The sequence below is a fragment of the Borostomias antarcticus genome (assembly GCF_949987555.1).
Source record: "Borostomias antarcticus genome assembly, chromosome: 28".
Taxonomy (NCBI): Eukaryota; Metazoa; Chordata; class Actinopteri; order Stomiiformes; family Stomiidae; genus Borostomias; species Borostomias antarcticus.
Genome location: NC_140261.1, coordinates 6441937 through 6469349, shown reverse-complemented (window position 1 = coordinate 6469349; position 27413 = coordinate 6441937). Strand labels below are relative to the sequence as shown.

Here is a 27413-nt window from a genome sequence, read left to right as displayed (position 1 = left end):
ATGGACCATGTCAGTCTGATCGAGCTTCGATGCGGGCTGGAATATGAATAATTGTCTTAATTAAGGGTCATATGTGATGCAATAGTAGTTGTGTTTCCTCTGGCGATCACCTTGGATGGTGCATTCTCAGAGATGGAGCACATCCGACTGCCAAAGGTAAACCGAACCGTAAACGGATCTGCGATGATTGAATTTGCTTTCCTTCTCTCATCGGCCTCTGGCTACATCAAGCTCCAGGTTTACGCTGGATGTGACCCAGCGAACAGCTGTTCGAGTCTGCTAGCATTTCCATATATTTAAAATAAAAAAATGGTTTAGGATAACAATAAATATGCGTCATGTCATGTACACGTAAGCTAGGGTGGTACACAGTAGCCCAGGCAGTTTCTCTGTTTGTCACTTCCCCATTTACCTCTCCCAGCTGACGGGTGGAGCCTCATCTATAGGCTATATACAGGGTTTCTATAGGCTACAGGGTTTCTATAGGCTACAACATACAGGGTTTCTATAGGCTACATACAGGGTTTCTATAGGCTACATACAGGGTTTCTATAGGCTACATACAGGGTTTCTATAGGCTACGTACAGGGTTTCTATAGGCTACATACAGGGTTTCTATAGGCTACATACAGGGTTTCTATAGGCTACATACAGGGTTTCTATAGGCTACATACAGGGTTTCTATAGGCTACATACAGGGTTTCTAGGCCGCAGTTGTTGTCTGTGTTTCCCAACCATCTATTCACGGAGTGTTATTATAGTTCCATCTGCATCATGTCTCCAGCTGTACTTGTCTCTTGATCCCCGAGCATGCACCTGCCACGCCCCTGTCCCCCTGTCCTAGGTCGAGAACGTCAGATTGATTGACAGGATCTCCTCCAGAAGAGCCACCTCAGGCACCCTGTACCTGACTGCGACCCACATCATCTTTGTGGAGAACGAGACCGAGATCCGCACGGAGACATGGGTAGGTCAGCCGCACACCTGGACGGCCAGCCCTGCGGAGGGCAGGTCACACCTGGACGGCCAGCCCTGCGGAGGGCAGGTCAGAGTGGCTTCATGTGACGGGGGTGAGGTGTTCGTGTATTGACCCTTGACTAGAGGAGCGTTAGAATATGGTCTCAGTCGACCCACTGGGTGCAATAAGAAGTGAAGAGGTTGAGCCCACCTGTACTGGCCTCAGGAGAAGTTATTCATGCTTGTGTTCCCCCTCCCTGTCTCTCTCCACGCCAGGTGCTCCACAGCTTAGTGAGCAGCATGGAGAAACAGACCACCACCTCCACAGGATCTCCTCTGCTCATTCACTGCAAGAACTTCCAGGTCCTCAGTTTCCTCATCCCCCAGGAGAGGGACTGCCAGGACGTTTACATGTCCCTCCTCCGCCTCTCCCGTCCAGGTGAACTCTGGGCCCAGTCGGAACGCATCCTTCCTTGCCCTTCTCCCAAGGAAAGAAGGAAGGAAGGAAGGAAGGAAGGAAGGAAGGAGGGAGGGAGGGAGGGAGGGAGGGATGGAGGGAGGGATGGATGGATGGATGGATGGATGGAGGGAGGGAGGGATGGAGGGAGGGAGGGAGGGAGGGAGGGAGGGAGGGAGGGAAGGAAGGAAGGAAGGAAGGAAGGAAGGAAGGAAGGAAGGAAGGAAGGAAGGATGTACAGCATGTTCAGAGTATCCAGAGGGAGCTCTCGTCTGGTCACATGGACTTGAGTTGTTTCTGTTACTTCATATGCTGGTGCTGTGTGTTCATATGCTGTGTGTTCATATGCTGGTGTGTGTGTTCATATGCTGGTGTGTGTGTTCATATGCTGGTGCTGTGTGTTCATATGCTGGGGCTGTGTGTTCATATGCTGGTGCTGTGTGTTCATATGCTGGTGTGTGTGTTCATATGCTGGTGTGTGTGTTCATATGCTGGTGCTGTGTGTTCATATTCTGGTGTGTGTGTTCATATGCTGGTGTGTGTGTTCATATGCTGGTGTGTGTGTTCATATGCTGGTGTGTGTGTTCATATGCTGGTGTGTGTGTTCATATGCTGGTGTGTGTGTTCATATGCTGGTGCTGTGTGTTCATATGCTGGTGCTGTGTGTTCATATGCTGGTGTGTGTGTTCATATGCTGGTGTGTGTGTTCATATGCTGGTGTGTGTGTTCATATGCTGGTTGTGTGTTCATATGCTGGTGCTGTGTGTTCATATGCTGTGTGTTCATATGCTGGTGTGTGTGTTCATATGCTGGTGCTGTGTGTTCATATGCTGGTGCTGTGTGTTCATATGCTGGTGTGTGTGTTCATATGCTGGTGTGTGTGTTCATATGCTGGTGTGTGTGTTCATATGCTGGTGCTGTGTGTTGCAGAGCGCTATGAGGAGCTGTACTGCTTCTCCTACAACCCCAATAGTGACCAGGAGGAGCGGCGGCAGGCCTGGGCCCTTCTGGACCCCAGCGCTGACTACAGCAGGATGGGTCTGCCCAACTCCCTGTGGAAACTCACCCCGGTCAACCGGGACTACCAGGTCAGTGGTCCGGGGCTCCGGGGCCGGGTGAGGTCCTCCTGACCGGAGCTGAAACCACGCTGACGCCCGCGCCGTGGTTGTTGTGTGGTCCCCCGCGCAGGTGAGCGACACGTACCCCGCCCATCTGTACGTGCCCAAGTCGGCCACGCCCCCGGTCATCGTCGGTAGCTCCAAATTCCGGAGCCGTGGCCGATTCCCCACGTTGGCTTACTACCGCAAAGAAAACCACGTGAGTCTCTCTCTCTCTCTCTCTCTCTCTCTCTCTCTCTCTCGCTCTTACTCGCCCTCTTTCTCCATGTTCGTACGTTGTATGATTGGTCCACTGGTGGACCATCCAAGCGTTGATCGGTCTTGAGTTTCATCTCAAGAGTATGAAGACCATGCAGAGCGGGGGCGGCTGTGGTAGAGCAGCTCGTCCGTTGACCGCAGGGTCAGTGGTTCGAATCCCGCCTCCTCCTGTTCCACATGTCAAAGTGTCTTTGGGCGAGACACTGAACCCCCAATGAGCAGGTTAGCACCTTGCATGGCAGCTGCCGCCATGTGTGTGCGAACGGGTGAATGAGAGGCCATCGTAAAGTGCTTTGGATAAAAGCGCTATATGAGTCCGTTTACCAGAGCAGGTCATCTGTGGCTCCCAGGGCTCCGCCTCCCTGCCTGTCAGGGTTATGACTGGATGATATGTGGATGTGTTGGAGGTCAGGGGTCACAGGTCACAGTCCGGCTGTATCGAGTTCAGAAAGAGTTTGGGCTTTTCTGGCACAGGCCTCACTTCCCAGGGAAACTAGGGGTTCCCCCTCCGATGAGCAAATATTTGAGTTTCTAATGCACTGATGATGTGTGCAGCCTGGCAGCTGTACAGTGCAGCATATGTGAGCGGTGTTGAACTGCCCTGTACAGTATAATAACCACAGATGTGGCAGAGTGAACTTTGACCCCAAATTCAGCCGTATCGGAAAAATTAATAATATACCTGTAGTTTATATGTAGCCTGGACTGCAGCCAAAAAGGGAGTCTGAGAGCAGTAATGACAGTAATGTAATTTGATCTGGGACGGTCCAGTAAATGGCAAAGCTCTTAGTGCATCGGCCAGATGTCAGGGATCTTCAGAGAGCAGAACGAACTGTTTATTTACTTGTTCTTCTCACTGTGTGTGAGTGTGGGTGAATAAATCAGTGACGAGTCGTTTTAATACTGATATTCCATGGTCAGTTCGGTCGAGCGTTTGGAGTGTTTTGTGTGTGTGAGGTCAGCTTCCCAGGGCTCTGGGGGCTCTTGGGTCTGTGTGTGTGTGTGTGTGTGTGTGTGTGTGTGTGTGTGTGTAGAGCTCAGTGAGTTCAGATGTGCTCTGCTCGGTAGTTATGAGCTAGTGGGGACGACCTGCGCTGGAACTACCCAGAGGCCCCGTCCTGCTCTCCCCACAAGCCCCTGAATGGACACATGTCCAGTTGATGTAGGAGGGCACATGGGGGAGGGGAGAGAGAAAAACAATCTGTATATCTGTGAGTAGATGCTCGGGCTGTTTTCACATTAGTGATCTCTTCCTGTTGCTGTAGTAGAGGGCTGTAGTAGAGGGCTGTAGTAGAGGGCTGTAGTAGAGGGTTGTAGTAGAGCGTTGTAGTAGAGGGCTGTAGTAGAGGGCTGTAGGGTTGTAGTAGAGGGCTGTAGTAGAGGGTTGTAGTAGAGGGCTGTAATAGAGGGCTGTAGGGCTGTAGTAGAGGGCTGTAGTAGAGGGCTGTAGTAGAGGGCTGTAGTAGAGGGCTGTAGGGCTGTAGTAGAGTGTGTAGTAGAGGGTTGTAGTAGAGGGTTGTAGTAGAGGGCTGTAGTAGAGGGTTGTAGTAGAGGGCTGTAGTAGAGGGCTGTAGTAGAGGGTTGTAGTAGAGGGTTGTAGTAGAGGGTTGTAGTAGAGGGTTGTAGTAGAGGGCTGTAGTAGAGGGTTGTAGTAGAGGGCTGTAGTAGAGGGTTGTAGTAGAGGGCTGTAGTAGAGGGCTGTAGTAGAGGGCTGTAGTAGAGTGTGTAGTAGAGGGCTGTAGTAGAGGGTTGTAGTAGAGGGCTGTAGTAGAGGGTTGTAGTAGAGGGTTGTAGTAGAGGGCTGTAGTAGAGGGCTGTAGGGTTGTAGTAGAGGGCTGTAGTAGAGGGTTGTAGTAGAGGGCTGTAATAGAGGGCTGTAGGGCTGTAGTAGAGGGCTGTAGTAGAGGGCTGTAGTAGAGGGCTGTAGTAGAGGGCTGTAGGGCTGTAGTAGAGTGTGTAGTAGAGGGTTGTAGTAGAGGGTTGTAGTAGAGGGCTGTAGTAGAGGGTTGTAGTAGAGGGCTGTAGTAGAGGGTTGTAGTAGAGGGTTGTAGTAGAGGGTTGTAGTAGAGGGTTGTAGTAGAGGGCTGTAGTAGAGGGCTGTAGTAGAGTGTGTAGTAGAGGGCTGTAGTAGAGGGTTGTAGTAGAGGGCTGTAGTAGAGGGTTGTAGTAGAGGGTTGTAGTAGAGGGCTGTAGTAGAGGGCTGTAGTAGAGGGTTGTAGTAGAGGGCTGTAGTAGAGGGTTGTAGTAGAGGGCTGTAGTAGAGTGTGTAGTAGACGGCTGTAGTAGAGGGCTGTAGTAGAGGGTTGTAGTAGAGGGCTGTAGTAGAGGGCTGTAGTAGAGGGTTGTAGTAGAGGGCTGTAGTAGAGGGCTTTATGGCTGTAGTAGAGTGTGTAGTAGAGGGCTGTAGTAGAGGGCTGTAGTAGAGGGCTGTAGTAGAGGGCTGTAGGGCTGTAGTAGAGGGATGTAGGGCTGTAGTAGAGGGCTGTAGTAGAGGGATGTAGGGCTGTAGTAGAGGGCTGTAGTAGAGGGCTGTAGGGCTGTAGTAGAGGGCTGTAGTAGAGGGCTGTAGTAGAGGGCTGTAGTAGAGGGCTGTAGGGCTGTAGTAGAGGGCTGTAGTAGAGGGTTGTAGTAGAGGGCTGAAGTAGAGGACTGTAGTAGAGGGCTGTAGTAGAGGGCTGTAGTAGAGGGATGTAGTAGAGGGCTGTAGTAGAGGGCTGTAGTAGAGGGCTGTAGGGTTGTAGTAGAGGATTGTAGTAGAGGGTTGTAGTAGAGGGCTGTAGGGCTGTAGTAGAGGGCTGTAGTAGAGGGCTGTAGTAGAGTTTTGTAGTAGAGGGCTGTAGGGCTGTAGTAGAGGGCTGTAGTAGAGGGCTGTAGTAGAGGGTTGTAGTAGAGGGCTGTAGGGTTGTAGTAGAGGGTTGTAGTAGAGGGCTGTAGTAGAGGGCTGTAGTAGAGGGCTGTAGTAGAGGGTTGCAGTAGAGGGCTGTAGTAGAGGGCTGTAGTAGAGGGTTGTAGTAGAGGGCTGTAGTAGAGGGTTGTAGTAGAGGGCTGTAGGGCTGTAGTAGAGGGATGTAGTAGAGGGTTGTAGTAAAGGGCTGTAGTAGAGGGCTGTAGGGCTGTAGTAGAGGGTTGTAGTAGAGGGTTGTAGTAGAGGGTTGTAGTAGAGGGTTGTAGTAGAGGGCTGTAGTAGAGGGCTGTAGTAGAGGGCTGTAGTAGAGGGTTGTAGTAGAGGGCTGTAGTAGAGGGCTGTAGTAGAGGGCTGTAGTAGAGGGCTGTAGTAGAGGGCTGTAGTAGAGGGTTGTAGTAGAGGGCTGTAGTAGAGGGTTGTAGTAGAGGGCTGTAGTAGAGGGCTGTAGTAGAGGGTTGTAGTAGAGGGTTGTAGTAGAGGGTTGTAGTAGAGGGCTGTAGTAGAGTGTGTAGTAGAGGGTTGTAGTAGAGGGCTGTAGTAGAGGGCTGTAGTAGAGGGCTGTAGTAGAGGGCTGTAGTAGAGGGCTGTAGTAGTGTGTGTAGTAGAGGGCTGTAGTAGAGGGCTGTAGTAGAGGGCTGTAGTAGAGGGCTGTAGTAGAGGGTTGTAGTAGAGGGCTGTAGTAGAGGGCTGTAGTAGAGGGCTGTAGTAGAGGGCTGTAGTAGAGGGCTGTAGTAGAGGGTTGTAGTAGAGGGCTGTAGTAGAGAGCTGTAGGGTTGTAGTAGAGGGCTGTAGTAGAGGGCTGTAGTAGAGGGCTGTAGTAGAGGGTTGTAGTAGAGGGCTGTAGTAGAGGGCTGTAGAGGGTTGTAGTAGAGGGCTGTAGTAGAGGGCTGTAGTAGAGGGTTGTAGTAGAGGGCTGTAGTAGAGGGCTGTAGTAGAGGGCTGTAGTAGAGGGTTGTAGTAGAGGGCTGTAGTAGAGGGCTGTAGTAGAGGGCTGTAGTAGAGGGCTGTAGTAGAGGGCTGTAGTAGAGGGCTGTAGGGCTGTAGTAGAGGGCTGTAGTAGAGGGTTGTAGTAGAGGGCTGTAGTAGAGGGTTGTAGTAGAGGGCTGTAGTAGAGGGTTGTAGTAGAGGGTTGTAGTAGAGGGCTGTAGTAGAGGGCTGTAGTAGAGGGCTGTAGTAGAGGGCTGTAGGGCTGTAGTAGAGGGCTGTATTAGAGTGTGTAGTAGAGGGTTGTAGTAGAGGGTTGTAGTAGAGGGCTGTAGTAGAGGGCTGTAGTAGAGGGCTGTAGTAGAGGGCTGTAGGGCTGTAGTAGAGGGATGTAGTAGAGGGTTGTAGTAGAGGGCTGTAGGGTTGTAGTAGAGGGTTGTAGTAGAGGGCTGTAGTAGAGGGCTGTAGTAGAGGGCTGTAGTAGAGGGCTGTAGTAGAGGGTTGTAGTAGAGGGCTGTAGTAGAGGGCTGTAGTAGAGGGCTGTAGTAGAGGGCTGTAGTAGAGGGCTGTAGGGCTGTATTAGAGGGTTGTAGTAGAGGGTTGTAGTAGAGGGTTGTAGTAGAGGGCTGTAGTAGAGGGCTGTAGTAGAGGGTTGTAGTAGAGGGTTGTAGTAGAGGGCTGTAGTAGAGGGCTGTAGTAGAGTGTGTAGTAGACGGCTGTAGTAGAGGGCTGTAGTAGAGGGTTGTAGTAGAGGGCTGTAGTAGAGGGCTGTAGTAGAGTGTGTAGTAGAGGGTTGTAGTAGAGGGCTGTAGTAGAGGGCTTTATGGCTGTAGTAGAGTGTGTAGTAGAGGGCTGTAGTAGAGGGCTGTAGTAGAGGGCTGTAGTAGAGGGCTGTAGGGCTGTAGTAGAGGGATGTAGGGCTGTAGTAGAGGGCTGTAGTAGAGGGATGTAGGGCTGTAGTAGAGGGCTGTAGTAGAGGGCTGTAGGGCTGTAGTAGAGGGCTGTAGTAGAGGGCTGTAGTAGAGGGCTGTAGTAGAGGGCTGTAGGGCTGTAGTAGAGGGCTGTAGTAGAGGGTTGTAGTAGAGGGCTGAAGTAGAGGACTGTAGTAGAGGGCTGTAGTAGAGGGCTGTAGTAGAGGGATGTAGTAGAGGGCTGTAGTAGAGGGCTGTAGTAGAGGGCTGTAGGGTTGTAGTAGAGGATTGTAGTAGAGGGTTGTAGTAGAGGGCTGTAGGGCTGTAGTAGAGGGCTGTAGTAGAGGGCTGTAGTAGAGTTTTGTAGTAGAGGGCTGTAGGGCTGTAGTAGAGGGCTGTAGTAGAGGGCTGTAGTAGAGGGTTGTAGTAGAGGGCTGTAGGGTTGTAGTAGAGGGTTGTAGTAGAGGGCTGTAGTAGAGGGCTGTAGTAGAGGGCTGTAGTAGAGGGTTGCAGTAGAGGGCTGTAGTAGAGGGCTGTAGTAGAGGGTTGTAGTAGAGGGCTGTAGTAGAGGGTTGTAGTAGAGGGTTGTAGTAGAGGGCTGTAGGGCTGTAGTAGAGGGATGTAGTAGAGGGTTGTAGTAAAGGGCTGTAGTAGAGGGCTGTAGGGCTGTAGTAGAGGGTTGTAGTAGAGGGTTGTAGTAGAGGGTTGTAGTAGAGGGTTGTAGTAGAGGGCTGTAGTAGAGGGCTGTAGTAGAGGGCTGTAGTAGAGGGTTGTAGTAGAGGGCTGTAGTAGAGGGCTGTAGTAGAGGGCTGTAGTAGAGGGCTGTAGTAGAGGGCTGTAGTAGAGGGTTGTAGTAGAGGGCTGTAGTAGAGGGTTGTAGTAGAGGGCTGTAGTAGAGGGCTGTAGTAGAGGGCTGTAGTAGAGGGTTGTAGTAGAGGGTTGTAGTAGAGGGCTGTAGTAGAGTGTGTAGTAGAGGGTTGTAGTAGAGGGCTGTAGTAGAGGGCTGTAGTAGAGGGCTGTAGTAGAGGGCTGTAGTAGTGTGTGTAGTAGAGGGCTGTAGTAGAGGGCTGTAGTAGAGGGCTGTAGTAGAGGGCTGTAGTAGAGGGTTGTAGTAGAGGGCTGTAGTAGAGGGCTGTAGTAGAGGGCTGTAGTAGAGGGCTGTAGTAGAGGGCTGTAGTAGAGGGTTGTAGTAGAGGGTTGTAGTAGAGGGCTGTAGTAGAGAGCTGTAGGGTTGTAGTAGAGGGCTGTAGTAGAGGGCTGTAGTAGAGGGCTGTAGTAGAGGGTTGTAGTAGAGGGCTGTAGTAGAGGGCTGTAGAGGGTTGTAGTAGAGGGCTGTAGTAGAGGGCTGTAGTAGAGGGTTGTAGTAGAGGGCTGTAGTAGAGGGCTGTAGTAGAGGGCTGTAGTAGAGGGTTGTAGTAGAGGGCTGTAGTAGAGGGCTGTAGTAGAGGGCTGTAGTAGAGGGCTGTAGTAGAGGGCTGTAGTAGAGGGCTGTAGTAGAGGGCTGTAGGGCTGTAGTAGAGGGCTGTAGTAGAGGGTTGTAGTAGAGGGCTGTAGTAGAGGGTTGTAGTAGAGGGCTGTAGTAGAGGGTTGTAGTAGAGGGTTGTAGTAGAGGGCTGTAGTAGAGGGCTGTAGTAGAGGGCTGTAGTAGAGGGCTGTAGGGCTGTAGTAGAGGGCTGTATTAGAGTGTGTAGTAGAGGGTTGTAGTAGAGGGTTGTAGTAGAGGGCTGTAGTAGAGGGCTGTAGTAGAGGGCTGTAGTAGAGGGCTGTAGGGCTGTAGTAGAGGGATGTAGTAGAGGGTTGTAGTAGAGGGCTGTAGGGTTGTAGTAGAGGGTTGTAGTAGAGGGCTGTAGTAGAGGGCTGTAGTAGAGGGCTGTAGTAGAGGGCTGTAGTAGAGGGTTGTAGTAGAGGGCTGTAGTAGAGGGCTGTAGTAGAGGGCTGTAGTAGAGGGCTGTAGTAGAGGGCTGTAGGGCTGTATTAGAGGGTTGTAGTAGAGGGTTGTAGTAGAGGGTTGTAGTAGAGGGCTGTAGTAGAGGGCTGTAGTAGAGGGTTGTAGAAGAGGGCTGTAGTAGAGGGCTGTAGTAGAGAGCTGTAGGGTTGTAGTAGAGGGCTGTAGTAGAGGGCTGTAGTAGAGGGCTGTAGTAGAGGGTTGTAGTAGAGGGCTGTAGTAGAGGTCTGTAGTAGAGGGTTGTAGTAGAGGGTTGTAGTAGAGGGCTGTAGTAGAGGGCTGTAGTAGAGGGCTGTAGAGGGTTGTAGTAGAGGGCTGTAGTAGTTTGTAGTAGAGGGTTGTAGAAGAGGGCTGAAGTAGAGAGCTGTAGGGTTGAAGTAGAGGGCTGTAGTAGAGGGTTGTAGTAGAGAGCTGTAGGGTTGTAGTAGAGGGCTGTAGTAGAGGGCTGTAGTAGAGGGCTGTAGTAGAGGGCTGTAGTAGAGGGTTGTAGTAGAGGGCTGTAGTAGAGGGCTGTAGTAGAGGGCTGTAGTAGAGGGCTGTAGTAGAGGGTTGTAGAAGAGGGCTGTAGTAGAGGTTTGTAGTAGAGGGCTGTAGAGGGTTGTAGTAGAGGGCTGTAGGGCTGTAGTAGAGGGCTGTAGTAGAGGGCTGTAGGGCTGTAGTAGAGGGCTGTAGTAGAGGGCTGTAGTAGAGGGCTGTAGTAGAGGGTTGTAGTAGAGGGTTGTAGTAGAGGGTTGTAGTAGAGGGCTGTAGTAGAGGGCTGTAGTAGAGGGCTGTAGTAGAGGGCTGTAGTAGAGGGCTGTAGTAGAGGGCTGTAGTAGAGGGTTGTAGTAGAGGGCTGTAGTAGAGGGTTGTAGTAGAGGGCTGTAGTAGAGGGTTGTAGTAGAGGGCTGTAGGGCTGTAGTAGAGGGCTGTAGTAGAGGGCTGTAGTAGAGGGTTGTAGTAGAGGGCTGTAGTAGAGGGCTGTAGTAGAGGGTTGTAGTAGAGGGCTGTAGTAGAGGGCTGTAGTAGAGGGTTGTAGTAGAGGGCTGTAGTAGAGGGTTGTAGTAGAGGGTTGTAGTAGAGGGCTGTAGTAGAGGGCTGTAGTAGAGGGCTGTAGTAGAGGGTTGTAGTAGAGGGTTGTAGTAGAGGGCTGTAGTAGAGGGCTGTAGTAGAGGGCTGTAGTAGAGGGTTGTAGTAGAGGGTTGTAGTAGAGGGCTGTAGTAGAGGGCTGTAGTAGAGGGCTGTAGTAGAGGGTTGTAGTAGAGGGTTGTAGTAGAGGGCTGTAGTAGAGGGTTGTAGTAGAGGGCTGTAGTAGAGGGTTGTAGTAGAGGGTTGTAGTAGAGGGCTGTAGTAGAGGGCTGTAGTAGAGGGTTGTAGTAGAGGGCTGTAGTAGAGGGCTGTAGTAGAGGGTTGTAGTAGAGGGTTGTAGTAGAGGGTTGTAGTAGAGGGCTGTAGTAGAGGGCTGTAGTAGAGGGCTGTAGTAGAGGGTTGTAGTAGAGGGCTGTAGTAGAGGGCTGTAGTAGAGGGCTGTAGGGCTGTAGTAGAGGGCTGTAGTAGAGTGTGTAGTAGAGGGTTGTAGTAGAGGGTTGTAGTAGAGGGCTGTAGTAGAGGGTTGTAGTAGAGGGTTGTAGAAGAGGGCTGTAGTAGAGGGCTGTAGTAGAGGGCTGTAGTAGAGGGTTGTAGTAGAGAGCTGTAGGGTTGTAGTAGAGGGCTTTAGTAGAGGGTTGTAGTATAGGGCTGTAGTAGAGGGCTGTAGTAGAGGGTTGTAGTAGAGAGCTGTAGGGCTGTAGTAGAGGGCTGTAGTAGAGGGCTGTAGTAGAGGGCTGTAGTAGAGGGCTGTAGTAGAGGGTTGTAGTAGAGGGCTGTAGAAGAGGGCTGTAGTAGAGAGCTGTAGGGTTGTAGTAGAGGGTTGTAGTAGAGGGCTGTAGTAGAGGGCTGTAGTAGAGGGTTGTAGTAGAGGGTTGTAGTAGAGGGCTGTAGTAGAGGTTTGTAGTAGAGGGCTGTAGTAGAGGGCTGTAGTAGAGGGTTGTAGTAGAGGGTTGTAGAAGAGGGCTGTAGTAGAGGGCTGTAGGGCTGTAGTAGAGGGCTGTAGTAGAGGGCTGTAGTAGAGGGCTGTAGGGCTGTAGTAGAGACTGTAGTAGAGGGTTGTAGTAGAGGGCTGTAGTAGAGGGCTGTAGTAGAGGGCTGTAGGGTTGTAGTAGAGGGCTGTAGTAGAGGGCTGTAGTAGAGGGTTGTAGTAGAGGGCTGTAGGGCTGTAGTAGAGGGCTGTAGTAGAGGGTTGTAGTAGAGGGCTGTAGTAGAGGGCTGTAGAAGAGGGTTGTAGTAGAGGGCTGTAGTAGAGGGCTGTAGTAGAGGGCTGTAGTAGAGGGCTGTAGTAGAGGGCTGTAGTAGAGGGTTGTAGTAGAGGGCTGTAGTAGAGGGCTGTAGTAGAGGGCTGTAGTAGAGGGCTGTAGTAGAGGGCTGTAGTAGAGGGCTGTAGTAGAGGGTTGTAGTAGAGGGCTGTAGTAGAGGGCTGTAGTAGAGGGCTGTAGTAGAGGGCTGTAGTAGAGGGTTGTAGTAGAGGGCTGTAGTAGAGGGCTGTAGTAGAGGGCTGTAGTAGAGGGCTGTAGGGCTGTAGTAGAGGGCTGTAGTAGAGGGTTGTAGTAGAGGGCTGTAGTAGAGGGCTGTAGTAGAGGGTTGTAGTAGAGGGTTGTAGTAGAGGGCTGTAGGGCTGTAGTAGAGGGCTGTAGTAGAGGGCTGTAGTAGAGGGTTGTAGTAGAGGGTTGCAGTAGAGGGTTGTAGTAGAGGGCTGTAGTAGAGGGTTGTAGTAGAGGGCTGTAGTAGAGGGCTGTAGGGCTGTAGTAGAGGGCTGTAGTAGAGGGCTGTAGGGTTGTAGTAGAGGGCTGTAGTAGAGGGCTGTAGTAGAGGGCTGTAGTAGAGGGTTGTAGTAGAGGGTTGTAGTAGAGGGCTGTAGTAGAGGGCTGTAGTAGAGGGTTGTAGTAGAGGGTTGTAGTAGAGGGTTGTAGAAGAGGGCTGTAGTAGAGAGCTGTAGGGTTGTAGTAGAGGGCTGTAGTAGAGGGCTGTAGTAGAGGGCTGTAGTAGAGGGTTGTAGTAGAGGGTTGTAGTAGAGGGCTGTAGTAGAGGTCTGTAGTAGAGGTTTGTAGTAGAGGGTTGTAGAAGAGGGCTGTAGTAGAGAGCTGTAGGGTTGAAGTAGAGGGCTGTAGTAGAGGGCTGTAGTAGAGGGCTGTAGTAGAGGGCTGTAGTAGAGGGTTGTAGTAGAGGGCTGTAGTAGAGGTTTGTAGTAGAGGGCTGTAGTAGAGGTTTGTAGTAGAGGGTTGTAGTAGAGGGCTGTAGAGGGTTGTAGTAGAGGGCTGTAGTAGAGGGCTGTAGTAGAGGGCTGTAGGGCTGTAGTAGAGGGCTGTAGTAGAGGGCTGTAGTAGAGGGTTGTAGTAGAGGGCTGTAGTAGAGGGCTGTAGTAGAGGGCTGTAGGGCTGTAGTACAGGGCTGTAGTAGAGGGCTGTAGTAGAGGGTTGTAGTAGAGGGTTGTAGTAGAGGGCTGTAGTAGAGGGTTGTAGTAGAGGGCTGTAGGGCTGTAGTAGAGGGCTGTAGTAGAGGGCTGTAGTAGAGGGCTGTAGGAGAGGGCTGTAGTAGAGGGCTGTAGTAGAGGGTTGTAGTAGAGGGCTGTAGTAGAGGGCTGTAGTAGAGGGTTTCAGTAGAGGGTTGTAGTAGAGGGCTGTAGTAGAGGGCTGTAGTAGAGGGCTGTAGTAGAGAGTTGTAGTAGAGGGCTGTAGTACAGGGCTGTAGGGCTGTAGTAGAGGGCTGTAGTAGAGTGTGTAGTAGAGGGCTGTAGTAGAGGGTTGTAGTAGAGGGTTGTAGAAGAGGGCTGTAGTAGAGAGCTGTAGGGTTGTAGTAGAGGGCTGTAGTAGAGGGTTGTAGTAGAGGGTTGTAGTAGAGAGCTGTAGGGTTGTAGTAGATGGCTTTAGTAGAGGGTTGTAGTAGAGGGCTGTAGTAGAGGGCTGTAGTAGAGGGCTGTAGTAGAGGGCTGTAGTAGAGGGTTGTAGTAGAGGGCTGTAGTAGAGGGTTGTAGTACAGGGCTGTAGTAGAGGGCTGTAGTAGAGGGCTGTAGTAGAGGGTTGTAGTACAGGGCTGTAGTAGAGGGCTGTAGTAGAGGGCTGTAGTAGAGGGTTGTAGGGCTGTAGTAGAGGGCTGTAGTAGAGGGTTGTAGTAGAGGGTTGCAGTAGAGGGCTTTAGGGCTGTAGTAGAGGGCTGTAGTAGAGGGCTGTAGTAGAGGGTTGTAGTAGAGGGTTGTAGTAGAGGGCTGTAGTAGAGGGCTGTAGTAGAGGGTTGTAGTAGAGGGTTGTAGGGTTGTAGTAGAGGGCTGTAGTAGAGGGCTGTAGTAGAGGGTTGTAGTACAGGGCTGTAGTAGGGGGCTGTAGTAGGGGGCTGTAGTAGAGGGCTGTAGTAGAGGTTTGTAGTAGAGGGCTGTAGAAGAGGGCTGTAGAAGAGGGCTGTAGTAGAGGGTTGTAGTAGAGGGCTGTAGTAGAGGGCTGTAGTAGAGGGCTGTAGGGCTGTAGTAGAGGGCTGTAGTAGAGGGTTGTAGTAGAGGGCTGTAGTAGAGGGCTGTAGTAGAGGGCTGTAGAGTTGTAGTAGAGGGCTGTAGTAGAGGGCTGTAGTAGAGGGTTGTAGTAGAGGGCTGTAGGGCTGTAGTAGAGGGCTGTAGTAGAGGGTTGTAGTAGAGGGCTGTAGTAGAGGGCTGTAGTAGAGGGCTGTAGTAGAGGGCTGTAGTAGAGGGCTTGTTAAGGGTCAGGAGGTGAACCCAAGAGCAGACACGACGGCAGGATAAGGGGGAGAAGCCAAGATGGCGCGTTTAATTGGTTCAAGGTACAGTCCAGGGTTGGGCAGAGAATAGTCAATAATCCAGGCAGGGTACGGTACACGGGCAGGGTAGTCAGGCAGGCTGGGTTTGTTACACAGGCAGGGTAGTCGGACAGGCTGGGTTTGGTAGACGGGCAGGGTAGTCAGGCAGGCTGGGTTCAGGCAATGGCGGGAGTCCTGGAAGGGTAAACCAAAAACAAGACAGGTAAATAAAAAGCTCAGGGGACAAAAACGGTGGTTACAGTAGCAAGGTCAAAAACAGGCAAGGTCAAAAACAGGCAAGGTAAAGGGAGCTAGAGCCGTGAGGTTACCACATGGGAATTCAACGATCTGGCGCCGCATGCTGTGTGGAGTGGCTTCTTAACCTCCTGGGCTGATGGGCTGCAGGTGGTGGCTGGCCAGGATGGGGTGCAATCACCGGAATGACCGGCAGCTGCTCACGCCGACGAGCCCGCAGTTCCCTCTGCGCCCTCTGGGAGGTGCCAGGGGACTCGTTCTCGGAGATAGGGTTAGGGGCAGGCAGAGAGGCAGGGTTAGAGGCATGGGTTGTGACAGGACCCCCCCCTCTACGGGCGACTCCCGGCGACCGACCAGGCAGGCCAGGGTGGGCCCGGTGGAAATCCCGGACAAGAGAGGGGTCCAGGATGTGCCTGCGGGGCACCCAGCTTTGCTCCTCAGGCCCATAACCCTCCCAATCGACAAGGTATTGCAGACCCCGGCCCCGGCGACGGACCCTCAGCAACCGCCGGACAGTCCAGGCCGGATGGTCGTCGATGAGGCGGACGGGGGGAGGAGCATCGCCTGGGGGGCAAAGGGGACTGACCTTCACAGGTTTGATCCTGGAGACGTGGAAGACCGGGTGGATCCTCATGGCGGGGGGCAACCTGAGCTTGACCGCCACAGGGTTGACCACGCTCTCAATGACGTAGGGGCCGAGGAAGCGGGGGACCAGCTTCCTGCAACCTGCCTGCAGCGGAATGTCCCTGGAGGAGAGCCAGACCTCCTGGCCAGGCACATAGTTGGGGGCCGGAGTCCGACGCTGGTCGGCATACCGCTGGCTTCTGCGGGTGGAGCGGAGCAGGGCCGAGCGGGCGGTCCTCCAGATCCTGCGGCAGCGGTCAATGTGGGCCTGGACCGACGGGACAGCCAGCTCCTCCTCCTGCTCAGGAAAAAGGGGCGGTTGGTAACCCAGGGAGCACTCAAACGGGGACTGACCTGAGGAGGCGTTGGGCAGGTGGTTGTGGGCGTACTCGACCCAGGAGATGTGCTCGCTCCAAGAGGCCGGGCTCCGGCCCGTGATGCACCGCAGGGCAGTGCCCAGGTACTGGTTGGCCCGTTCCGCCTGCCCGTTGGTCTGGGGGTGGAAGCCCGAGGACAGGCTGACAGTGGCCCCCATAGCCCGACAGAACTCCCTCCAGACCCGAGAGGTGAACTGCGGCCCCCTGTCTGACACAATGTCGAGGGGGATGCCATGGAGACGGACCACGTGAGTCACCAGCAGGTCCGCAGTCTCAGAGGCAGAGGGGAGCTTAGGCAGCGGCACGAAGTGGGCAGCCTTCGAGAAACGGTCAATGATGGTCAGGATCACCGTGTTTCCCTGGGATGGGGGGAGACCGGTGACGAAGTCCAACCCAATGTGGCTCCAGGGCCGGCCGGGAACAGGCAGGGGACGCAGAAGTCCTGAAGGGGGCTGGTGGGAGGACTTACTCCGGGCACACACCGTACAGGCCTGGACGTACTTGGTGGTGTCGACAGCCATGGTGGGCCACCAGAACCGGCGCCTAAGCAGGGTTAGCGTGCGGCTGGCTCCTGGGTGACAGGCGAACTGGGACGTGTGGGCCCACTGGAGGACCTGGGTACGGACCCGGTCAGGCACAAAGAGGCGGTTTGCCGGACCACCGCCTGGGTCTGGCTGAGTCCTCTGGGCCTCCCTCACGATCCCCTCTACCTCCCAAGTGAGAGCACCCACCACACAGGAGGAGGGCAGAATAGTGTCCAGCTCTGCACTCCGCTCCGGGGGCGAGAACTGGCGTGAGAGAGCATCTGGCTTCACATTGCGGGACCCTGGTCGGTAGGTCAGGGTGAAATTGAAGCGGCCGAAAAACAGAGCCCGCCTGGCCTGCCGGGGATTCAGCCTCTTTGCGTCCCGGATGTAGATCAGGTTCTTGTGGTCAGTCCACACGATGATCGGCTGCTCCGTCCCCTCCAGCCAGTGCCTCCACTCCTGCAGTGCGAGTTGGACCGCGAGAAGCTCCCTGTTTCCTACGTCGTAGTTCCTCTCGGCCGGCTCCAAGCGGCAGGAGAAGAAGGCGCAGGGGTGGAGCTTGCCGTCCGTCACGGCCCTCTGGGACAGGACCGCCCCAACCCCCATGTCGGAGGCGTCAACCTCCAGGATGAATTGGAGTGAGGGGTCCGGTTGGATGAGGACAGGTGCGGAGGTGAACAGGGCCTTGAGGGCCTTGAAGGCCACGTCCGCCGCAGGGGTCCAGGCGAAGGGGATGGCCGTGGATGTCAGTGCTGTCATGGGGCTCGCCACCCGGCTGTAGTTCCGGATAAACCTCCGGTAAAAGTTAGCGAACCCCAGGAACCGTTGGAGCTCCTTGCGGGTGGTGGGGACCGGCCACTCAACCACCGCCCTGATCTTCTCTGGGGAAGCCCTCACCCTCCCGGCCTCAATGACGAAACCCAGGAACTGGATCGTGGGCACGTGAAACTCGCATTTCTCCGCCTTGAGGTAGAGCCTGTTCTCCATGAGCCTCTGGAGGACCTGCCTGACGTGCCCGGTGTGCTCCTCCATGGTGCGCGAGAAGACGAGGATGTCATCCAGGTAGACGAAGACGGTGTGGTTGAGGAGGTCTCTGAGGACGTCGTTCACTAGGGCTTGGAACACGGCCGGGGCGTTGGTTAGGCCGAAGGGCATGACGCGGTACTCAGTGTCCGAGGGGGGTGTTAAAGGCCGTCTTCCACTCGTCTCCCTTCCTGATGCGCACTAGGTGGTAAGCGTTCCTGAGGTCGAGCTTGGAGAACACTGTGGCGCCCTGGAGCGGTTCGAAGGCGGAGGCGATGAGCGGCAGGGGGTAGCGGTTCTTGACTGTAATGTCGTTCAATCGCCGGTAGTCGATGCACGGGCGTAGGGTGCCGTCTTTCTTGCCCACGAAGAAGAAGCCCGCTCCTACGGGTGAGCTGGAGGGCTTGATGAGGCCGGCGTTCAGGGACTCGTGGATGTATTTCTCCATGGCCTCTCTCTCAGGACGAGACAAGTTGAACAGACGGCCGGAGGGCAGGGGCGCTCCTGAAAGCAGTTCAATGGCACAGTCGTAGGGGCGGTGAGGAGGCAGGGAGAGGGCCCTCTGTTTGCTGAACGCCTCTCCGAGGTCATGGTAGATGGAGGGAACCGTGGACAGGTCAGGTGGCTCCAGTGAGGCGCTGACGCCCTCTGTAGGCGGGGTGGCAGAGGTGAGACAGGTCCTGTGGCAGTGATGACTCCAGCCAATCACCCTGTTGGTCTCCCAGTCGATGTGGGGGTTGTGGCGCCGGAGCCAGGTCTGCCCCAGGACGAGGGGACTCTGGGGTGATGAGATCACCAGCAGGGAGAGGGTCTCGTGGTGGTTGCCAGACAGACGGATCTCCAAGGGCTTTGTGACCTGGGTGACCTCGGCCAGCAGTCTCCCGCTGAGGTCGTGAACGGCAAGGGGCGTGTCCCGGGGTTGTGTGGGGATGCCGGCCTGACGGACGAGCGTGGCATCGATGAAGCAGTCGTCTGCGCCCGAGTCAATCAGAGCAGGTACGGGGAATGGCCGGTTGTTAGATGTGACCACGGCTTCCAAGTGCAGGCGCCCCTGGTGGCTGGGGGTGAGTACGCCGCCCATCAGTGACACCCCTCTCACCGACGGGCTGGAGCTTTTGGGCGGTTCGGGCAGGTGTTCCGGGTGTGTCCAGGGCCGCCACAATAGAAACAGAGCCCCTCTGTAACCCTCCGGAGGCGCTCCTCAGCGGTCAGATGAGCCCCGCCCAATACCATGGGCTCGTCCTCAGGGGATGGAGAGGCAGACAGAGCAGAGGAGCGCAGGGGGGCGGAGTCGGGGCGAGACGAGAAGGGGGCCGGCTGGCCTGGGGGACGGTGACTGGGGGGCCGGACAGAGCCAGAGGGACGGGTGGCTCTTTCTCTCCTGCGCTCCCGGAGCCTGTTGTCCATCTTCACGGCGAGCGAGATGAGGTTGTCCAGGGAGGTGGCATCTTCCCTGAGCGCCAGCTCATCCTTAATAGTCTCTGTGAGGCCTCAGCGGAAAGCGGTCTGGAGGGCGGCATCGTTCCACCCGCTCCCCGCAGCCAGGATGCGGAACTCCACAGAGAATTCTGCCACACTCCGGGTGCCCTGCTGGAGATGGAGCAGGCGTGAGGCGGAGTCGCGGCCGTGGGCTGGATGGTCGAAAACTTTTCTAAACTCCACACAGAAAGTCTCGAAGGACCCGAAACAGGCCACCCCTGACTCCCAGACTGCTTCAAACCAGTGGAGGGGTTGGCCGGTCAACAGGTTGGAGACGAAGGCAATCCTCTCCGCGTCCCCAGAATACCGGCTAGGCTGGTGAGCGAAAATGAATTTGCACTGCATCAGGAAGGACCCGCACTCAGCCAGGTCGCCGTCGAATGGCCTGGGATTGGAGAGCTTGGGCTCTCTCCGGGGCAGAGCGGGGGAAGCGGCCTCGCCAGGAGCTGGAGCGGCGGGCTGGTCCTGGGGTGGTGCTGGGTCCTGGGGTGGTGCTGGGGCCTGGAGAGGGGTAAGGTGGGCGATCAGGTTCCGGAACTCCTGGGTGAGAGCCTGCAGGCCCTGGTCGGTTTGGGCTGCCTGGGTGGCGAGCGCGTTCACGCTGGTGGAGAGGCCCTGCATGGCACTGGCCGCATGTTGGAGGTCAGAGTCGTGTCTCCCAATCAGCGTACCTTGGCTGGCGATGGCAGTGCGTATGGCGTCGACGTCCGCTGGGTCCATGTCTTGGCCAGATCGTTCTGTTAATGGTCAGGAGGTGAACCCAAGAGCAGACACGACGGCAGGATAAGGGGGAGAAGCCAAGATGGCGCGTTTAATTGGTTCAAGGTACAGTCCAGGGTTGGGCAGAGAATAGTCAATAATCCAGGCTGGGTTTGGTACACGGGCAGGGTAGTCGGACAGGCTGGGTTTGGTAGACGGGCAGGGTAGTCAGGCAGGCTGGGTTCAGGCAATGGCGGGAGTCCTGGAAGGGTAAACCAAAAACAAGACAGGTAAATAAAAAGCTCAGGGGACAAAAACGGTGGTTACAGTAGCAAGGTCAAAAACACGCAAGGTCAAAAACACGCAAGGTAAAGGGAGCTAGAGCCGTGAGGTTACCACATGGGAATTCAACGATCTGGCGCCGCATGCTGTGTGGAGTGGCTTCTTAACCTCCTGGGCTGATGGGCTGCAGGTGGTGGCTGGCCAGGATGGGGTGCAATCACCGGAATGACCGGCAGCTGCTCACGCCGACGAGCCCGCAGTTCCCTCTGCGCCCTCTGGGAGGTGCCAGGGGACTCGTTCTCGGAGATAGGGTTAGGGGCAGGCAGAGAGGCAGGGTTAGAGGCATGGGTTGTGACAGGGCTGTAGTAGAGGGCTGTAGTAGAGGGTTGTAGTAGAGGGTTGTAGTAGAGGGCTGTAGTAGAGGGTTGTAGTAGAGGGTTGTAGTAGAGGGCTGTAGTAGAGGGCTGTAGTAGAGGGTTGCAGTAGAGGGCTGTAGTAGAGGGTTGTAGTAGAGGGTTGTAGTAGAGGGTTGTAGTAGAGGGCTGTAGGGCTGTAGTAGAGGGCTGTAGTAGAGGATTGTAGTAGAGGGCTGTAGTAGAGGGTTGTAGTAGAGGGCTGTAGTAGAGGGCTGTAGTAGAGGGTTGTAGTAGAGGGCTGTAGTAGAGGGCTGTAGTAGAGGGCTGTAGTAGAGGGCTGTAGTAGAGGGTTGTAGTAGAGGGTTGTAGTAGAGGGTTGTAGTAGAGGGTTGTAGTAGAGGGTTGTAGTAGAGGGCTGTAGTAGAGGGCTGTAGTAGAGGGTTGTAGTAGAGGGCTGTAGTAGAGGGCTGTAGTAGAGCGTGTAGTAGAGGGCTGTAGTAGAGGGTTGTAGTAGAGGGCTGTAGTAGAGGGCTGTAGTAGAGGGCTGTAGTAGAGGGCTGTAGTAGAGGGTTGTAGTAGAGGGCTGTAGTAGAGGGCTGTAGTAGAGGGCTGTAGTAGAGGGCTGTAGTAGAGGGCTGTAGTAGAGGGTTGTAGTAGAGGGTTGTAGTAGAGGGCTGTAGTAGAGGGCTGTAGTAGAGGGCTGTAGTAGAGGGCTGTGTACACGATGGTAAATGATCTCTTGGTTCCTTGTCCCTCTCCCCCCTCTCAGGCCGCCATCTGTCGTAGCAGTCAGCCCCTGTCTGGCTTCAGCGCCCGCTGTCTGGAGGACGAGCAGATGCTGGAGGCCATCGTGAGGTCCAACCCCCGCAGTGACTTCATGTATGTGGTGGACACCAGGCCCAAGGTGAGGCCCTGCCCCACGGCCATGAGAGGGAGGCCAACAGGCCCGGTGTTGTTATACACTTTGTATATTTTCAGGTGCTCTTTCATTTTCTGTGCAGCAGTTTCCCAGCTGTAGGGAATTCAGCACGACACCAGCCTTGGAACATCCTGGCTCCACACCCCCTGAAAACATGATAAACATGGCATAAGAACACATGGCCAAAGTTACTCTCCTTTATGCCGATTTTAGAGAATTTTGCTGGAGCTAAATCAGTCAAATCAGAACAAACTGTCGCCTACCGTAATACTCAGAATACTCTGTTGCGTAATTGCGACATTGACCTTCTGAAAGATCCCTTTACAATTTCTCACAAGAAGAGATACTCAGTTTAAACAACGCAAAAAATGTGGCGCAAGACATTTTTGAGGTACTAAGGTTGGAAACCTCAATTGCTCTGCACCAGCAAACTAGCCCTGTCACTCAGCTGTTTCTCTGGGGATTTCTGTGTGACTGGATGTCTGTCTAGCTCAACGCCATGGCGAACCGGGCAGCAGGGAAGGGTTATGAAAACGAAGACAACTACGCCAACATCAAATTCCACTTCATCGGCATCGAGAACATCCACGTGATGAGGAACAGCCTGCAGAAGATGCTGGAAGGTAATAATGGAGCTGTAGTCAGGTGACCCCCCCCCCCACCCCCTGTGCAGGATGTAGTTTAATAAAACCACGTGAGAGAGTGCGGCGCCTCTCCGTCCGCGACTCCTCAGTCTGCAGTGGTTCAGCGTGAGCTAATGGCGTCGCGTCACGTAACTAGAAAGAAAATCGCTTCATTTCAGAGGCTGCTTCATTTTCCTCCGCTGTCCCTCGAATTCATTAAAGCCCGGAGCACAAGGGCTTCGTCTTCATCCCCCTAAGTCGTCCCCGCCGCTCTCTGGTGGAGCGGAACCGTCCGAGCTGGACCCCCGCGCCCCTCTGCCCGCCCCTCTGTCTCTCACATGCAGCGCTGCCGAGCCTGCGGTCCGGAGGAGGACCGGCCCAGAGGAGCGTTTCTTGGTAATGTGCGGGGGGTGCGCTCAGGAAAACTTTGAATCCATCTGGATTTCATTGCCGGACTATTTTGGTTTCCTGGAGCGGACGATTGGGGACCGTATTCCCCCCAGAGAGCCGAAGGGCGTGAGAATGATGGGATTTAGTGTTTGAAAAGTAATAGCTGGTCTCAGCCGGGATACCTGCCGGGGTGGGGGGTGCAGGGTGGAACGGGCGGGGTGGGGGGTGCAGGGTGGAACGGGCGGGGTGGGGGGTGCAGGGTGGAACGGGCGGGGTGGGGGGTGCAGGGGGGAACGGGCGGGGTGGGGGGTGCAGGGTGGAACGGGCGGGGTGGGGGGTGCAGGGGGGAACGGGCGGGGTGGGGGGTGCAGGGTGGAACGGGCGGGAGAGAGACCAGGTCCATGCAGAGGTTGGATGGTTGTGCCCCTCTCTCTCATCTCAACTGGATCTGTCCCACCCGGCATTCCTCCAGGATTCTGCCAAGAACAATATCGTTTCTCCAAAGAGGTGGTCAGCCTGTATTAAACCAAGGTTGGCTGAACTTGTTCACCTGTTCATTCTAACCCCCCCCCCCCACCCCCCCCACACACACACTGCCTCACCACCCCCCCACCCCACCCCACCCCAGCCCCACACTGCCTCATCAGATGGGCTTGTACAGCCCAGCGCACTAATATGATCTTCTGGAACCGTCTCCGGCCACACTCATCAACACACATCTGTCAGCTCACAGACACACACACACACACACACACTCACTCACTCACTCACTCACTCACTCACTCACTCACTCACTCACTCACTCACTCACTCACTCACTCACTCACTCACTCACTCACTCACTCACTCACACACACACATACACACACACACACACACACACACACACACACGTGTCAGCTCACCCACACTCATAATTCAGCTACATTTGTAACTTGGCTACATTTCTAACAAGTTTATCTGCTGGGTTGACATTTCACGAAACGAGGGCAAGTTGTCAAATAAACATCATAATTCAGCTACATTTGTTACTCCTTTCAAAAAACCCCATCATTCCCAAAGCGATGCAGACAGGAATACTCTAGTGGTAGAAATACCCTGCCTGCGCTTTGGGAATGATGGGGGTTTTTTCAAAGGAGTAACAAATGTAGCTGAATTATGAATGTTTATTTGACAACTTGCCCTCGTTTCGTGAAATGTCAACCCAGCAGATAAACTTTAATTTGTCACTTTGCAACCGAATAAACCTCCAAATATTTATCTTAAACTCTGAGATGGAAAATGTCCTTTCATGCCCACCTTCTGTTTTCAACCAAAACAAATAGGGGAATGCATTAAGCTGCATGTGGCAGAAATAGATCTGTATTTAGTGGCCTGCCTTCTGTCACATGGTTTTAAAGCCATGCCCAGTGACATTGTCTAAAATAACCAAATGTCAATATTGACTCGCGGGAAAGAGAAACTCATTAAGTATGACATAACATTACTTTCTTTCTGTCTTACAAAGCATCCATTAGGTATTTTTCAATAATAATTTGATACATCAACAGCACAGGATCACATTCTTTATCTAACATGAAATGACATGTGAAGTCAGTGATGGAGCATGTTCTGTTCCTTCTGCCACTGAACCAGCTGTGTGTGTGTGTGCGCGCGTGTGTGCGCGCGTGTGTGCGTGCGTGCTTGTGTGTGTGTGTGTGTGTGTGCGTGGGTGCGTGTGTGTATGCGTTCATGCATGTGTGTGTGTGTGTGTGTGTGTGTGTGTGTGTGTGTGTGTGTGTGTGTGTGTGTGTGTGTGTGTGTGTGCGTGCGTGTGTGTGTGTGTGTGTAGTGAGTGAGCTGCGGTCCCCCTCCATGTCAGAGTTCTTGGAGGGCCTGGAGAGCTCCGGCTGGCTGAAGCACATCAAAGCTGTCCTGGATACGGGCGTCTTCATCACTAAGGTCAGTCTGATCCCCCGTCTGCCTCAATATCAGATGAGCTGTGTGTGCGTGCGTGCGTGTGTGTACACTGATACATACAGTATGTACAGACCTAAAAAATGTGTGTGTGTGTGTGTGTACACACACTGATATGTACAGTTCTAAAATCTGCGTGCGTGTGCGTTTGTGTGTGTGTGTGTGTGTGTGTGTGTCCAGGCAATCGCAGAGGAGGGTGTCAGTGTCCTGGTCCACTGCTCTGATGGCTGGGACAGGACGGCCCAGGTGTGCTCGGTGGCCTGTGTGCTCCTGGACCCCTTCTACCGGACCCTGAAGGGTCTCATGGTACTGCTCACACAGCCTCTCCCAACCTGTCGAGACGCATTCACACGCTGCCATATCCCCTGTATTTGTCAGCTCAGGTGCTCAAGGGCTACGAGTCACGGAGGCCATCTTAAAAGCCTCAGTCCCAGAACGCCTCCAATGGACCGCACATCGTCTCATCAGGAACATTCCTCTCAACTTTCCTTTCATTTCCCGTCATTTTCTCTCGGTATTGACACGGAAGCACATCGAGGTTGACAGACTGTTAAATTAGCAGATAAGTGAAGTTGACGAGGACCTTTTGGAAGGTACTATAAGTGGGTCCGTGCTGCTTCGGGTGCATGCTCCTTTGATCAAAAGGATTTGCTTTGTCTGTCTGGTACTCTGCCAGAAGGCCTCTCCGGTGCAGAGCGATAGGAAGACCTACTGTTCGTACTGTAAGTGTCCCAGCTCTTTCAGGTAGACCACCTAACACGGCGTGAGGAAGTCTCGTCCTGTAAACCTTGTCTGTCATGTTCGCCCCCTATCCTCCTGTATAAGTAAGACGTGGAATGAGACCGCCTTTAAGCCACAAGCTCTATAACAAAAGTAGAAAGGGTTTTCATGTCTTCTCCCTGTGTTCAGGTTCTCATTGAGAGAGACTGGGTCTCGTTCGGACACAAGTTCTCTCACAGGTGTGGACTCTGTCTTTTTGGGGGGATTACTATTGCGGGGGATGTTCTATGCTTTCTCCCATTTGATGGTTTTGCATATATGATTATTTAATTGAAGGTATGTCTCTGGAGGTCGGCTAGGCTAATGCGTTGTCCTCATTGGTCAGATACAACCACCTGGACGGGGACCCCAAGGAGGTGTCACCGGTCCTGGACCAGCTCCTAGAGTGTGTGTGGCAGCTAATGGAACAGTTCCCCTGCGCCTTCGAGTTCAACCAGAGGTTCCTCCTGGCCCTCCACAGCCACATCTACACCTGCCAGTTCGGTAACTTCATAGGGAACAGCCAGAGGGAGAGGAGGGAGCTAGGGTGAGTTTCTGGACTTTCCTCGCTTTCACTCTCGGTCATGGCTGGTAGATTAGATCTGAGACTGGATCTGAGACTGGTTCTGAGACTGGATCTGAGACTGGATCTGAGTCTGGATCTGAGACTGGATCTGAGACTGGATCTGAAACTGGTAGTTTTCCTGACAATTCATGTGTGCGTCTGGTTGTCTGAAGTGAAGGGATCAGTGAATGTGTTTGGTTTAGGGCTGCATGTCTGTATCTGACATGTGTGATGCCTTTCTGTGTTGATAGACTTCGTGGAAAGACCCACTCTCTGTGGTCGTACCTGTGGAAGAACCGGAGTGACCACATCAACCCCCTGTACCGGCCCGACCACAGCCAGACTCAGGGGGTTCTGCGGCCAGACACCGCCCCCTACTGTTTCAAGTGAGGTTATAACACCAATGGAGGATAAGTGCGCCTTGAAATGGCTCATGTTATTGTCAGATCTCCATTGCTGTTTCCTGTAAATGAACTTGTGGAGTGAAAAGTGATCTTTTCGTTTTATTGAATGTTTGAAAGAAAAATGCATTACGAGGAGAGATGGACAACTTAAATTCATGTTGATGTTTCTACGCTGTGTGTGTGTGTGTGTGTGTGTGTGTGTGTGTGTGTGTGTGTGTGTGTGTGTGTGTGTGTGTGTGTGTGTGTAGGTTCTGGAGGGCCTTGTACAACCGTTTTGACAGGGGCATGCATCCTCGCCAGTCTGCGGTAGACTACCTGATGGCCGTGAGAGAGGAGACCCAACAGCTGGAGGAGCAGCTGGCCTCACATGAGGAGGTAAGACCTGGGAGGAGGTCATTCAGACCTGGGAGGAGGTCATTCAGACCTGGGAGGAGGTCATTCAGACCTGGGAGGAGGTCATTCAGACCTGGGAGGAGGTCATTCAGACCTGGGAGGAGGTCATACAGACATGGGAGGTGATGGAGGTGGTCATACAGGTGTGTGTGTGTGTGTGTGTGCGTGCGCGCGTGTGTGTGTGTGAGTGTGTGTGTGTGTGTGTGTGAGTGTGCGTCCACGCCGCGCACACATGAGTGCCCAATACTGTACAGATCATTCAGACACATCAGCAAAAATCAAGGGTCAGGTTTGATCAAGTTGTTTTTCTTTCTCTTTTTTTTTTAACACTGCATGTTAACCCCCCCCCCCCACCCCACCCCCCCCCCCCCCCACACACACACACACACGCACACACACACACACACACACAAACACACACACACACACACCAGAAGATAGCAGAGCTGGAGAAGGAGCAGGGGAAGAGCGTCCAGGCGGGGACCAGCGTGGTGGATAAGGACCACGGGGGGTGGCCTCTGCACCCCCCCGACGGCGGCCTGGCCCTCGCCAACACCCCGCAGGACTACAACACCGGGGGCTTCCTCGCCAGCAGCCCCTGCCAGCCGAGGGCGCTAGAGAGCTCCCTGCTCATCCTCAACAAGACCTCCGACGACCCAGACCACCTCTCCACCAACAGCGACCCGGAGTCAGGCATCGCCGACGTCAGCCGCCTCTCGCCGCCAAGCGAGGACAGCGCCAAGGACCCCGACTCGGACGAGGCCGCCTACTCTGCCGGCTGAGCGCGGAAGCCTGGCGGGCGCTGGTGATGTTAGGGGGGAAGAGAACCCACGCCTCTGCTCTCCACTGGGAAATTGTACAACGGGAATTCTGCTCTGACTCTTTATAATGCAATGAGACGTTTGAATTGATGAATTCATCTATTTGGACGTGTGTGTGTGTGTGTGTGTGTGTGTGTGTGTGTGTGTGTGTGTGGATTTGTTTGTGCAGTTCCGCTTCTGCGTCCTGTTTCACTTTACTTACTTTAAGATCAACATGATTTTTCTTTCATAGGCTTCATAATGGGAAATTATATTATATAGAAAATAGTGCAATATGTAGATTCTTCTCAATTATATTATGGACAAAAAAACATTATATGCTCACCAAAACGCACCTACCCTCTCACTGCATTTAAACCCAAAATGTAATAACAAACGCCAAATTGGTCATGGTGGTAACACGTCCAAACTTGACAAGTGCTTTGTTACCAAAGAGAATCCATCTGGTCTGCTGGCTGGTTCTTAGCTGGATACCACAAGGCTGCTGCACCAGCAGGCCCGGGCATGTGGAGATACCGGCATGGGGAGATACCGGCATGCTGTCATGGCGGTGGAGATACCGGCATGCTGTCATGGCAGTGAGACTCCACTCTCTCCCGTGCCTCCTCTCCCCTCCTCCTGTACATGTTAGCTATCATCAGCCCCTCATACTGCAGCCATCTGGTATACCT

At 53.7% G+C, this 27413-nt stretch overlaps 1 protein-coding gene across 1 annotated transcript; it reads left to right on the top strand.

Annotated features, from left to right (window-relative positions):
• Positions 1–23: 23 nt before the first annotated feature.
• mtmr7a (myotubularin related protein 7a) lies at positions 24–26733 on the top strand. The gene is made up of 14 exons (XM_084459614.1): positions 24–156; positions 845–967; positions 1234–1396; positions 2345–2502; positions 2603–2731; positions 20682–20816; positions 21322–21454; positions 23676–23785; positions 23981–24106; positions 24710–24759; positions 24906–25106; positions 25376–25510; positions 25777–25903; positions 26356–26733. The coding sequence occupies exons 1-14, from the start codon at positions 133–135 to the stop codon at positions 26701–26703; spliced, it is 1962 nt and encodes a 653-aa protein (XP_084315740.1). The 5' UTR covers positions 24–132; the 3' UTR covers positions 26704–26733.
• The last annotated feature ends 680 nt before the right edge of the window (positions 26734–27413 follow it).